Source organism: Aedes albopictus, chromosome 1, assembly GCF_035046485.1.
Source record: "Aedes albopictus strain Foshan chromosome 1, AalbF5, whole genome shotgun sequence".
NCBI lineage: Eukaryota > Metazoa > Arthropoda > Insecta > Diptera > Culicidae > Aedes > Aedes albopictus.
Genome location: NC_085136.1, coordinates 278362335 through 278373644, shown reverse-complemented (window position 1 = coordinate 278373644; position 11310 = coordinate 278362335). Strand labels below are relative to the sequence as shown.

General features: G+C 40.2%; 2 protein-coding genes and 1 long non-coding RNA gene across 4 annotated transcripts; 1 reads left to right on the top strand and 2 right to left on the bottom strand.

Annotated features, from left to right (window-relative positions):
* The first annotated feature begins 914 nt into the window (after positions 1–914).
* Positions 915–2950, top strand: LOC134285642 (uncharacterized). The gene is made up of 2 exons (XR_009996519.1): positions 915–1374; positions 1447–2950. It is a non-coding gene; the product is annotated as an uncharacterized LOC134285642 (long non-coding RNA).
* Positions 2951–6204: 3254 nt separating this feature from the next.
* Positions 6205–8397, bottom strand: LOC109400829 (uncharacterized). Of its 2 annotated transcripts, XM_062846825.1 has the most exons (3): positions 8271–8397; positions 7290–8167; positions 6205–7227 (listed from the first exon to the last, which is right to left on the bottom strand). In XM_062846825.1, exons 2-3 carry the CDS (start codon positions 8113–8115, stop codon positions 6899–6901), a joined length of 1155 nt encoding a protein of 384 aa, XP_062702809.1. In that variant the 5' UTR covers positions 8116–8167; positions 8271–8397; the 3' UTR covers positions 6205–6898. The 2 variants fall into 2 exon arrangements, with proteins under 2 accessions (XP_062702809.1, XP_062702808.1); XM_062846824.1 differs by lacking the exon at positions 8271–8397 and having other exon boundaries at positions 7290–8226.
* On the bottom strand, positions 8391–10420 carry LOC134285641 (uncharacterized). Its single transcript, XM_062846826.1, has 3 exons — positions 9440–10420; positions 8960–9381; positions 8391–8890 (listed from the first exon to the last, which is right to left on the bottom strand). The coding sequence occupies exons 1-3, from the start codon at positions 9446–9448 to the stop codon at positions 8410–8412; spliced, it is 912 nt and encodes a 303-aa protein (XP_062702810.1). The 5' UTR covers positions 9449–10420; the 3' UTR covers positions 8391–8409.
* Positions 10421–11310: the final 890 nt, after the last annotated feature.

Genomic DNA, 11310 nt, shown 5'->3' with positions numbered 1-11310 from the left:
ATTTTTGACAACTCATTCACCAGAGACTCGGTACGCAGATTGAAGCTGGCCGTATATCAGCCGAATATTTCGCCAAAATTGGCTTTTAAGCAGATCTATTATAGGATGTAGTTCTAATGAGCTCTATTAACATTGCTCTTCATGTGGATATAGAACCAACTTGGTGCTAATTTTTACGGCTTAGTGGTTACTTGGGGTGACATACATACACCATTCCATTGTTATTTATATAGACTAGCTGTACCCGGCAAACTTTGTCTTGCCTACTTCGTTTTTTGACGTTTCAAGTTTCTATCCAAGACCAAGTCCCCGGTCACAAAGGGCTTGTTCACAAATGTCATATAGCTGGAGGGGGTGGGTGGGTGTTCTTCATGGTGTTACCAGCGGCGTCATGGTCGCGATTTTTTCCGCAGTCAAGTTCGCAGATTGTGAACAATCCTCGGTACCCACTTTACGTAGTTTATGTTTAGTCCCTTACTGTCAGAGCTGTCAGATCGGTGTAACACGCCAAATATAATTTACACAAAAGGCAATATACACGGAAAAAAATACACGGTAATGAATATTTATTGGGTACCGGACTGGACACAGAAAATTTAATGGTTTTCTTTGGTACATCGAGGTCTTGAAATTAGTCTATGGTGTTACAGCCCGAACAAATAATTTTTCTTCTCATACAAACAGTGTTACGAAGGGGTGGGTGGGTGTCAAAACAGGCCAATTTTGGCGTTATGATATTTATGAATGAACCCAAAACGTATGGAAGATCGATTTTCAAAAACTCTCAATTCTCCCATGTTTTTTACCTCATAAACCGTCCTTGGGTGAAAACTAACAGAAAACTAAGGCGACCCAAATCGGACCTTCCGTTCGCAAGTTATGCACGGTCCCACGTATGCCACTGCATTTTTATATATACCGCATTTAGTTCACCACTGGACTGCGCACTGAGTCTTCATAAGTGCGAAAACGTAAATAAAACTGCGCGATTGCATCAAATCAAATTGATGTCTTCGACGCACTAATTCTTCGATGTATGCTGAATAAGTGCTCTGAAGACACCGAGTCGATTGGATGCAATCGCGCACTTTTATTTGCGTTTTCGCACTCTTGAAAACTATTGCGATAGTCCAGTGGTGAACTAAATGCGCTATATATATTGTGTATGCACTTCAGTGTTGGATTCCGGAGTCGATTTCACTTCACTTTCAAACAACCGTTTTCGCTTAGGGATGTACGTAGGGTGCCGTTTTGAGCACCCCGTGAACCTAGTTCTGGCTGTGAAAAGTGAAACCATAACAAAAACAAGCAGTCAGAAATATTATTTTGTGGTCCTCCGGAAAGAATTAGAAATTATCATTGGAAGGCTTAAAGGTATTTAAATTAAATGAATTTGATAATTAGTTTTCATCTATTCATAATTTATTGTTTATTTACATCCCATAGAATGAGCGACACGAAAGATGATGAATCATCTGATTCCATCCAGATTCCTGGAGGAGAAGAAAACTATATCGAAGAGGAGTATTTGGAATCTGACAACGATGAATTGGCAGCAGCTATCGATGAACCAGAACAGTTTCGGAACATAATCCGTCCCATCTATCAACGTTGAAGGCGAAGATTTGCGATCATCCATTCCGGGAGAATGTTCCAATTCCAGCAAAGAGCCAACTGAAAACGACGGAGGAGTTGAAGTAGGAGGAACAAGTGACATTTTCCCTCAACATGTCAGCCAAGAAGTACAGAAAGTATCAATTCCACATAATCGGCGCCTTTTATGCTCGGTCGTTTCGAACGCAACATTTATCAGATGCACTGTTCAAGCGGGATATTTATGGACATACGCTGCCGGAATTGCATAAGTGTATTTGGAAGCATTGCGCAAATTTCGTTGTCCGTGAAGTAGTTGTTGACTGTTCCGATGGTGATAAAATCGTGAGATGGGCATCTAAGCAGACTCCAGACGTTCGGATATCGGAAAATACATCCTTCTGAAGCATGGCAAGACTAAAAAGGTGCACACTCTGGCTGATTTGGGTGAAAATACCAAGCTCCTGTCGAAGTGGCGCGGAAGTGAGGTGCAGGTCCACGTTTTCAAACATTCTACTGCTGTGGCGTCGAATACTCTATGGGACATGGTGAACAAAAAACTGCTACACCCCGAGTCAAAGGACAAAACAGGAGCACCAGCAACACAGGAAATTTTTAGCTGTATCGAGCAATTGAAAAGTACACATACGCACTACCCAAGTAACTTTTATATCCTTCAAAAGAAGAATATTAAAGATGTTGACAAGTCCAAAGCTTATGCAGTCTCAGCTGTGTGGTCCAATGACCACCGTATTTATACTACATTAGGTAGACATAATGAATCATACCTAGACATTTAGGTATTGTAATGAATAGTATTTCATTATTGTAGGTAGATATCCTATGCACATAACCATTTAGTAGACACTACAGTAACCACTAAGCACTAGCGTAAGCGGTCTAAAGGTCATACAGCAGCTTTTTCGTGTCAATAGGCTCAGTAGGAAATTTTCAAATGCTCTCAGGCATTATAAATAGTAAGCACTGAAATGAGCCGTATATTAGTATATGACGCTATGCTATAGTGCTTGTAAACCCAGTGTCTATCAGCCGAATAAGAAGCCTGACAGTGCTGTTAAAAGGCTTGGCGTGCATGACGTTTACATCAATCAAAGCTGATTTCAAGCAAAACAAAACTGAACCGAAGCAAAACAATAAAATCTCCTCGGAAATTTCGTACGATCGATAGGGCGGTGGAAGCTTGTCGTCGGACACTTCAAGCATTAAATGGAAACAGAAAATGTATAGCTGCTTCCTCGATTATGATATAAATGCATCGGATGTCTCGTCGGATGTTTACCTGTGGAGTTTCAATCGTTTTTCCTACAGACGAACACCAAAACTAATCGATGGGCCCCATTTTTATTCCTCTTGTTACGGAACCTCGTCAACCTCCCAAACTTCCCTAGCTGCATCTCCTGCAGATCACTCCACCCTCCATAAAACCATTTTATACATTTCCAATGCGGCCACATTGTACCCGATTTCAGATCCGAACATCGGATCATCCGGAACATTCGGATCGGAACATCAATGCTGTCCCAACTTGTTGCCTTCTTTTCCTTAAATACGGTGCTGAGCAAACCGATCTCTTGGTGCATCGATGGAGCAGATGGGAAACGTGACGACATCCACTTAAGACTAACAACCCCGAGGACATCAGATCGAATCTGGGTTAGGCCGTAAAAATCGAAGAAAAGTAGACTTCGATGGAAAACATCCGGAGAAAAAAAAAGAAAGTAAATAACTTTTTTTCTTTTTTCTTGACCCATTTTTGACAACTCATTCACCAGAGACTCGGTACGCAGATTGAAGCTGGCCGTATATCAGCCGAATATTTCGCCAAAATTGGCTTTTAAGCAGATCTATTATAGGATGTAGTTCTAATGAGCTCTATTAACATTGCTCTTCATGTGGATATAGAACCAACTTGGTGCTAATTTTTACGGCTTAGTGGTTACTTGGGTACACTGCGTTGTACGCATCTTCGGAAAAATTGGCGAATTACATTCTTGCTCACCCTGGTGATGTACGACCGAATCTAATGAAGGATGCTCCACCGGACGAATACCTTCATCTATTCCGATCGGTGCCCATCGGTGCCGGTATCAGAAGTGCATCGTCTTCAAGCCACTCGTCATGGTTTACAAGTCGCCTACAACATCGTTGAAAGTATTTCATCATCAATCAATACTATGTGCGACAGGGTTGATTCGGTTGCTATAAACGTTGCGGAGGTTCAACTGCAAGCACATGAACTGAAGGCACAAGTTCGAGCTTCTCATTCACTTCTGCAAGCTATGGAAGCATCACTGCCACCCGAGGAAAGTGAGTTTAGCCGAAAATTAGCATCTAAGGTCACTGATGCTATTGATGTCGACCACGTAGAGTAAAGGTTGGATGAAAGCGAAAGATGTTTACTTTTAGAAATTCAGTAAAAGGGTCAAGGGGAGAGTCGCTTAGCACTCTTTCGTTTATTGCATATTTTTTTAGAGTGCCAATTAGTGTAACGAAGTGGCCCGTTGTGCCGCAGTGTGCCGCAGTGTGCCGCAGTGTGCCACAGTGTGCCACAGTTCAATTGATGCAATATATATTAAGCTTGGCAACCCTGCATTTGTTTTGATGCTTACGAGTAGTGAAAAAATCATATCTGTCATTCCCGATACTTTACCCGAGAAATCTGTTAATATAGGTGATTGACGGATATGTTCGGGTTTCTATACAGCGTATTAATCACTGCAACCTTTTGTTTTTTCAATATAAGCAAGTTGCCTGTTGCCAACTTCTTAATTCAGTAACAAATTTTGAAAACGATGTATAATCAATGCTACACCATTGATTATACGTCGTTTTCAAAATTTGTTACTGAATTGATCATAAAATAAGCGGCTTGTTTTGTGAGCACACTGAATAGATTGAAGTTGATAAGATCCACTGTCAATACGAGTTAACAGGAGTTATCTAAAATGACGAAACCGGAACTCATCAACCCGAATTGAAGTAGCAAACTTGCAAGAATAATGACCACATTTTGCTAGCCTGTGATTTAATCTCATGTCCAAGCTTAAAAAAGTGCAATCGTATTCGTAGATGAGAGGGTCCCCGAACCCGATTATGTTACTTTCGCCCTGTTTCAATTTCAATCTAGATAAGCAATAACAAGAAACGTAACAGAGTTTTATTGACAATATTCTTTTACATTGTGAGAAAACAACATCAAATAATAAAACTAGGCTAAACAGAAAATATGGAAGGTAATGAAGTTCAATTCTAAATAAATAGGTTATTCAGCTTCGCTTTTCTTCGATGCTGTTTGAATGCGATGAAAGCGCTGCAATCGATCATTTGTTCTCCTAAGACGTCCAGAAGACAAGACCCACAGCATTTTCGATTTCGAGATGTTAACAACTTTCCCCGTAATTCGCCTGATTTTAAAAATATTTTTGTTCCTCTTTGTGCTGCAATGTTTTAGAATCTTTTCTCCGCCAGTTTTAGGAAAAACTTTAGTTGCACATTCGATGACAGGTTCTTCATTTTGATTGTTTAAAACCAGTGCTTCACAGTTGGTACCTGAAGATAACATTGATTAAAAAAATATTAAATTTTTAATTTCTGAATTATTTACCATCTGACGAGCCATCTGAGCTCTCTTCATCAACATTCACATATTCAAGATCAAGTGGTATGTTAGAGTTACGTATAATGAAACTGTGACTAAACTTGATTTTATCTTTATCAAATCCGACTGAAATGAGAAGCTCTGTCGCGTTTTTCTCGGCTGTTAAAATGGATTGAGCGATTTCATCATCATTTGGCAGATCGAAAAATGGACAAGTTTTGGAGGCCTGTCTGCGCAGGCTAGGAAAACATAAAATGTTTTTTCTACGATGAGCAATCAGTAATTTCATTTGCAGCTTTTGCATCCTCTGCTCGAGATCCTTCATGGTGAAATTTACCGCTGTGTGATTGATGGTCGTCATTGAGCGTAGCTCACGAAACGACCCAAGTAACCACTAAGCCGTAAAAATTAGCACCAAGTTGGTTCTATATCCACATGAAGAGCAATGTTAATAGAGCTCATTAGAACTACATCCTATAATAGATCTGCTTAAAAGCCAATTTTGGCGAAATATTCGGCTGATATACGGCCAGCTTCAATCTGCGTACCGAGTCTCTGGTGAATGAGTTGTCAAAAATGGGTCAAGAAAAAAGAAAAAAAGTTATTTACTTTCTTTTTTTTTTCTCCGGATGTTTTCCATCGAAGTCTACTTTTCTTCGATTTTTACGGCCTAACCCAGATTCGATCTGATGTCCTCGGGGTTGTTAGTCTTAAGTGGATGTCGTCACGTTTCCCATCTGCTCCATCGATGCACCAAGAGATCGGTTTGCTCAGCACCGTATTTAAGGAAAAGAAGGCAACAAGTTGGGACAGCATTGATGTTCCGATCCGAATGTTCCGGATGATCCGATGTTCGGATCTGAAATCGGGTACAATGTGGCCGCATTGGAAATGTATAAAATGGTTTTATGGAGGGTGGAGTGATCTGCAGGAGATGCAGCTAGGGAAGTTTGGGAGGTTGACGAGGTTCCGTAACAAGAGGAATAAAAATGGGGCCCATCGATTAGTTTTGGTGTTCGTCTGTAGGAAAAACGATTGAAACTCCACAGGTAAACATCCGACGAGACATCCGATGCATTTATATCATAATCGAGGAAGCAGCTATACATTTTCTGTTTCCATTTAATGCTTGAAGTGTCCGACGACAAGCTTCCACCGCCCTATCGATCGTACGAAATTTCCGAGGAGATTTTATTGTTTTGCTTCGGTTCAGTTTTGTTTTGCTTGAAATCAGCTTTGATTGATGTAAACGTCATGCACGCCAAGCCTTTTAACAGCACTGTCAGGCTTCTTATTCGGCTGATAGACACTGGGTTTACAAGCACTATAGCATAGCGTCATATACTAATATACGGCTCATTTCAGTGCTTACTATTTATAATGCCTGAGAGCATTTGAAAATTTCCTACTGAGCCTATTGACACGAAAAAGCTGCTGTATGACCTTTAGACCGCTTACGCTAGTGCTTAGTGGTTACTTGGGGAAGTCTCGCAGGGCTGGCTGGTCAGATTTTGGACTACGAACTGCTTTTCTGCGTTTTTGTCACGACAGTTCACCAGATAGTGAATCAACTCATGAGCGTTCAATTCTAAGCACCAATACACGTTGGAAGTTGTACATTCCTGAATGCTTCGAGATGAGTCAAGACACTGCCAACGCCAGGCTCGAACAAAGAACAACGCAGTCCTATAAAATAAAACAAATTACATTGTATAACGTTTTACATGAATCTGGCAAAACCAACCATATTGAGATTATTCGTTTTTTTGGTGACATGTTTTCCTCGGTAAATGAAACGTATATCAACCTCATTATCTTTAGATATACTGCTGTGCCGATAGAATCTGGTACTATGTCTGTTAGGTGTTCAATAAGTTCAGGTGCCATTAATTTTAAAGATGGATCAAACTTCATTTTATCCGCTGGATTCAAGTCTGACGGATTCATCCTGTGAATGACTTTTTCACCGATTTCAATCATTTGCTTTATGTAATCGGATGACACATCGCATTTCCCTAGATAATTTAAAAAAATATAAGAAGAATTGAACGCAATTAATTTCTAATTTTCAAATTACCAACAACCATTTTCTTTTTTGGATTGAGCAAACTATGTCGGAGTTTGTTTACAAGGTGAATAGTGTCCTGGATGCAAACTACATCGTCATCCAAATTTCCAACGAAATATTGTCCATACAATAAGTTTGCTCGTGGATGTGGAAGTCTTGTTCTTTCCTTCATTGCTCGCAATAGGCGTGAATCTCCATCGGATGCATGTGACACAACTTTCACTCCAGCTTTTCTAAGTTCGGATTCCACGTAGTGCCACCGCTGTTTTACTTGGAGATGCGTAAACTTGTTGTCACTGCACATGTACAGTATGCAAACCGGGGATGCACCCACGGCCATCGGAGTCGCCATAACAACATATAAGTATTCTCCAACTGTGTAATTCTTCAGATCATTAACCATTTTTGCCGCAGAAGAAGCCTTGAAAAAGTCCAGCACTGGCATTCCCTTGTCATCGAATGGCGCCACCAGGCCACGCACAGAGTCCGTCCGAGCGGAATATTCTGGGTTGGGAGACAAGGATGTCCCATCCTCACTTAATGCAACAGCTTTTGGAAAATGATTGACCTTCAAGTATTTTACAAGAGTGTTTATCATCAACACTCCTTCTCTGGTATCATAGGTGTGCCGAGAAATATGTCGATGGACAGATTTGACACTGGGGAGTGACATATTCGCTTTGTTAAATGTGTATGCGCTTTTTCCAGAGGTCAGCAATAAATAAGCTGCAACATCATGCTCATATTCAGTGTAACGTGCTCCACATTTTCTTTGTAGCTCGCATCGCTTGTTCAAATTTTTATGAACGTCGAATAAGGCTGTAGGCTTACTCATAGATTGCCCGACCAACTCGTTGTTAGATTGATTAGGGTTTCCATCGATTTCACTGCAAATTAAACTCTTTTTAAAGTTTAATTTTTTATTGCATTTTGATAATTCACACATAACAACTAACTACTAATTCGATATATAACAAATTTTAGTCTTACGTGATCTCATTAGTTACATCGTGCGTCTCGACAATGGGGATAACTTCTGCAGTCCCAGAGTGTACTCCGCCATCGCTACAGTTCACCACTTCTGTAAATTATAAGCAAATTATATATATATATATATTCTGGTTCTGTGTTATGTGACATAAATAAAAGAATTACCATCTACATGAATTCTATCTTCCTCTAAAAACTCCAGATCACGTTGTACCTTGATCGATCCGCTCAAATCAATTATCTCATTTTCTGAAGAATATAACGGGTCATAGGAAATGATAGAATCCACCGTTTCTAATAAATCTACATCATTCCCAGCCTGTTCTGTATCAGTTCGGTTCAAATCTGCTGCCGGTAGTGGTGCATCAATTCGACGTCGCTTTCGTAGTGAAGTTTCTGGCATTTGGAAATGCATCGAATTGCTGTGTCGGGTGAGACTGTAAATGTGCCAGTTTCCACGTTCGTCCATGGTAAATGATATCTTTGTCCGTTTTCCATTTACCTGGCACATTGGACACAATGATTCCGCTCGGAATTTTCCGTCGCCATTGGTATAAATTTTGATGTCAATTTCCTTTAACTGTTCCAGAAATTCGTCATAGCTTGTATCAAGTATACCTCTATGCAAATGGAAAGAAATCAACTGACAAGTGTTCACAATAGGTATAAGATTTAAAAGAAATACTTACTGCGAAGCGAAGTGCAACATTATTTTGTCATATAAAGTGCGAGAATGCAATTCTGCGTCTTCGCCGTGTACTTCAATGCTTATAATTGTTCTACATTTTGATTTGATGAAATATTTGATTCCCTTTCTCTCCATAATACGAGCCAGATCGAGGAGACACATGACTTCTCCGCCCAGGAAACGAAATTTTTCTGGCTGTTTGGCGTATACTGGCCCATAAATTTCAACGAGCGGAGTCCCACCAGCGGATGCGTCTTCGCGTAAGTAGTCTGCCATAATACGCATGTCTTGCTCTATTTGTCGAATTGATTCGACCGTTAGTTGTGACAGCGACTGGCTACATAGGTTTTGCTTTTTCAAAATGTTTCGTATGTGAGGGTTTATGGTTCCATATTCTTCTTCCATCTTATTCCAAAAATGCACCTTTCAATATAAATCACTATGTAATATTAGACCATGGAATGTTACTGATGCTACCTACCTCGTCCATAATTTCTGGTTAATTCAACTCCTGATTATTCACCGAAGCAACAATAATCCACGATTATTCGAAAACCACCACGAAAATGAATTCAAGTACGGCTGTTGAAAATTGCCAAGCAGTGTTGCCGGCGTATCACGAAAAGTTAGCTGTCAAAATTGTGCCACAGTGTGCCCCTGTGTGCCCCAGTGTGCTATGATCTAAAAATTGTGTTAACTTCGATGCAAAATATTGTTCTCGGCACATTGTTCCAAGCGACCTCCCCTTGAAAAGGGTTCTAATCTCATACTAAATAAATAAAAAGTACACATACGGTTTAAACATTTCAATTTATTGTTCGCTTAATGATGGGTCAAATTTTCCTCCCGGAAGATATCCACATTTTTGAAAAAGTTTGGAGCAATCATATGATGTGAATTAAGTAAGTGCACCTTGAACAACATTTGACAATGGTGTTTTGCATCCTTCTGTGTAGTTTCGTCTCAAATATTTTTTTTACCAATCCAAAAACCACCTCAATTGGGTTGAAAAACGGGCAATATGCTGGGAGGAAAAGTGGAACTGTCCCCAAAGAGCGTAAATACTGTATGATATTAGAATCACAGTGGATTCGAGCTCCGTACATCACCCAAACTGAAAATCTACTGGATATGTTCTTACTTAATCGTTTGAAAAAACCATTTTTCGGCAACAATCGAAGAACTTTTGCCGCGTAAATGTTCCTTCGGTTTCAAAAGACTCGACCCGAATAAAACGGTATTATAAAACAATTGTACCGGTTATCATTTTCAAATTGTTTGTCTTATCATATGTCGGATTATAAATCGATGATACGACGTAGCATATCAATGATAATACCTATCATTTTCGATGTTTCAATGATAGACCGAATGGGTCGTTAAGTATCGTTACCATTCAAAAATGGCATTTTTCGCGAACAAAATTTTTGCCGAATTATTCACGTAATAATCACTTTATCATTAGCTTTACGATAATAAAAACAAAACGGAAATATTTCAGCAAATCTGTTTTATCGACTTGAAAAAAGTTACACACCCCTGCGGACATTTACCAGATTCTGACAACTCTGCGTACCATTGTATAAATCATTTTTTTTACTTTTGCAAGTAATTTTTTACACCGTGAGACTCGAACTGTGGAATTTTCGGGTTTGCTGGAGAACTTCTTGCGTGCGGACCTTACGTTGTGGGCTATATGGAATAAGTGTTCGCGGCTGGTTTAAACGTGATTTTGTTCCAAAGGTGGTTGACAAAAATTAAACGAAACATTAGGGAACGTTCAAAAATTACGTCCAACATTTGGGGGAGGGGGGGGGGGGTCTAGAAAAGTGTGACAGTACGTGTATTAGGTATAGGCAGGGCCGGATCTAAGGGGGGGCCGGGGGGGCCCGGGCCCCGGGCCCCCACATTTTTGGGGCCCCCACAAAAACCTTTTTTGATTGCTAACATTAGCTTTATTTTTCATATTACTCAAGTACTGTACTGAAAATAAGGAAAAACATTTTTGATCATCTCTCTGAGGGGCCTCCACATCCCCTCGGGCCCCGGGCCCCCACAATCCTTAATCCGGGCCTGGGTATAGGAAAATAGCGTGACAGAGGGGGGAGGGGGGGGGTCTAGAAATCCCACAAAATGATGGACGTAATTTTTGAATCTTCCCTTAAGGGATAACAAATCTAGATTGAGTTTAAATAAGGGCGAAACTAACATGAGCGAGTTCTCTTCATCGACTCTCTGTATGGTTGCACTTTTTGGTCATAAATCGCTAGGTTGCGATGCAATCTAGCGTCTAAGTGTAAAAAAGTTCGATTTAATTTGCATCTTGTCACTTTAATTTGCAGAAGAGAGAGT

Bases quoted from the DNA above. Each gene is read 5' to 3' on its own strand.
- LOC134285641 (XM_062846826.1), bottom strand. The intron at 8,891-8,959 runs GTAAGTATTTCT...CCATTTGCATAG, and splicing joins ATGTTGCACTTCGCTTCGCA to AGGTATACTTGATACAAGCT.
- LOC109400829 (XM_062846824.1), bottom strand. From the start codon at position 8,226: ATGTGTGAATTATCAAAATGCAATAAAAAATTAAACTTTAAAAAGAGT. The intron at 7,228-7,289 runs GTAATTTGAAAA...TAAATTATCTAG, and splicing joins AAAAAAGAAAATGGTTGTTG to GGAAATGCGATGTGTCATCC.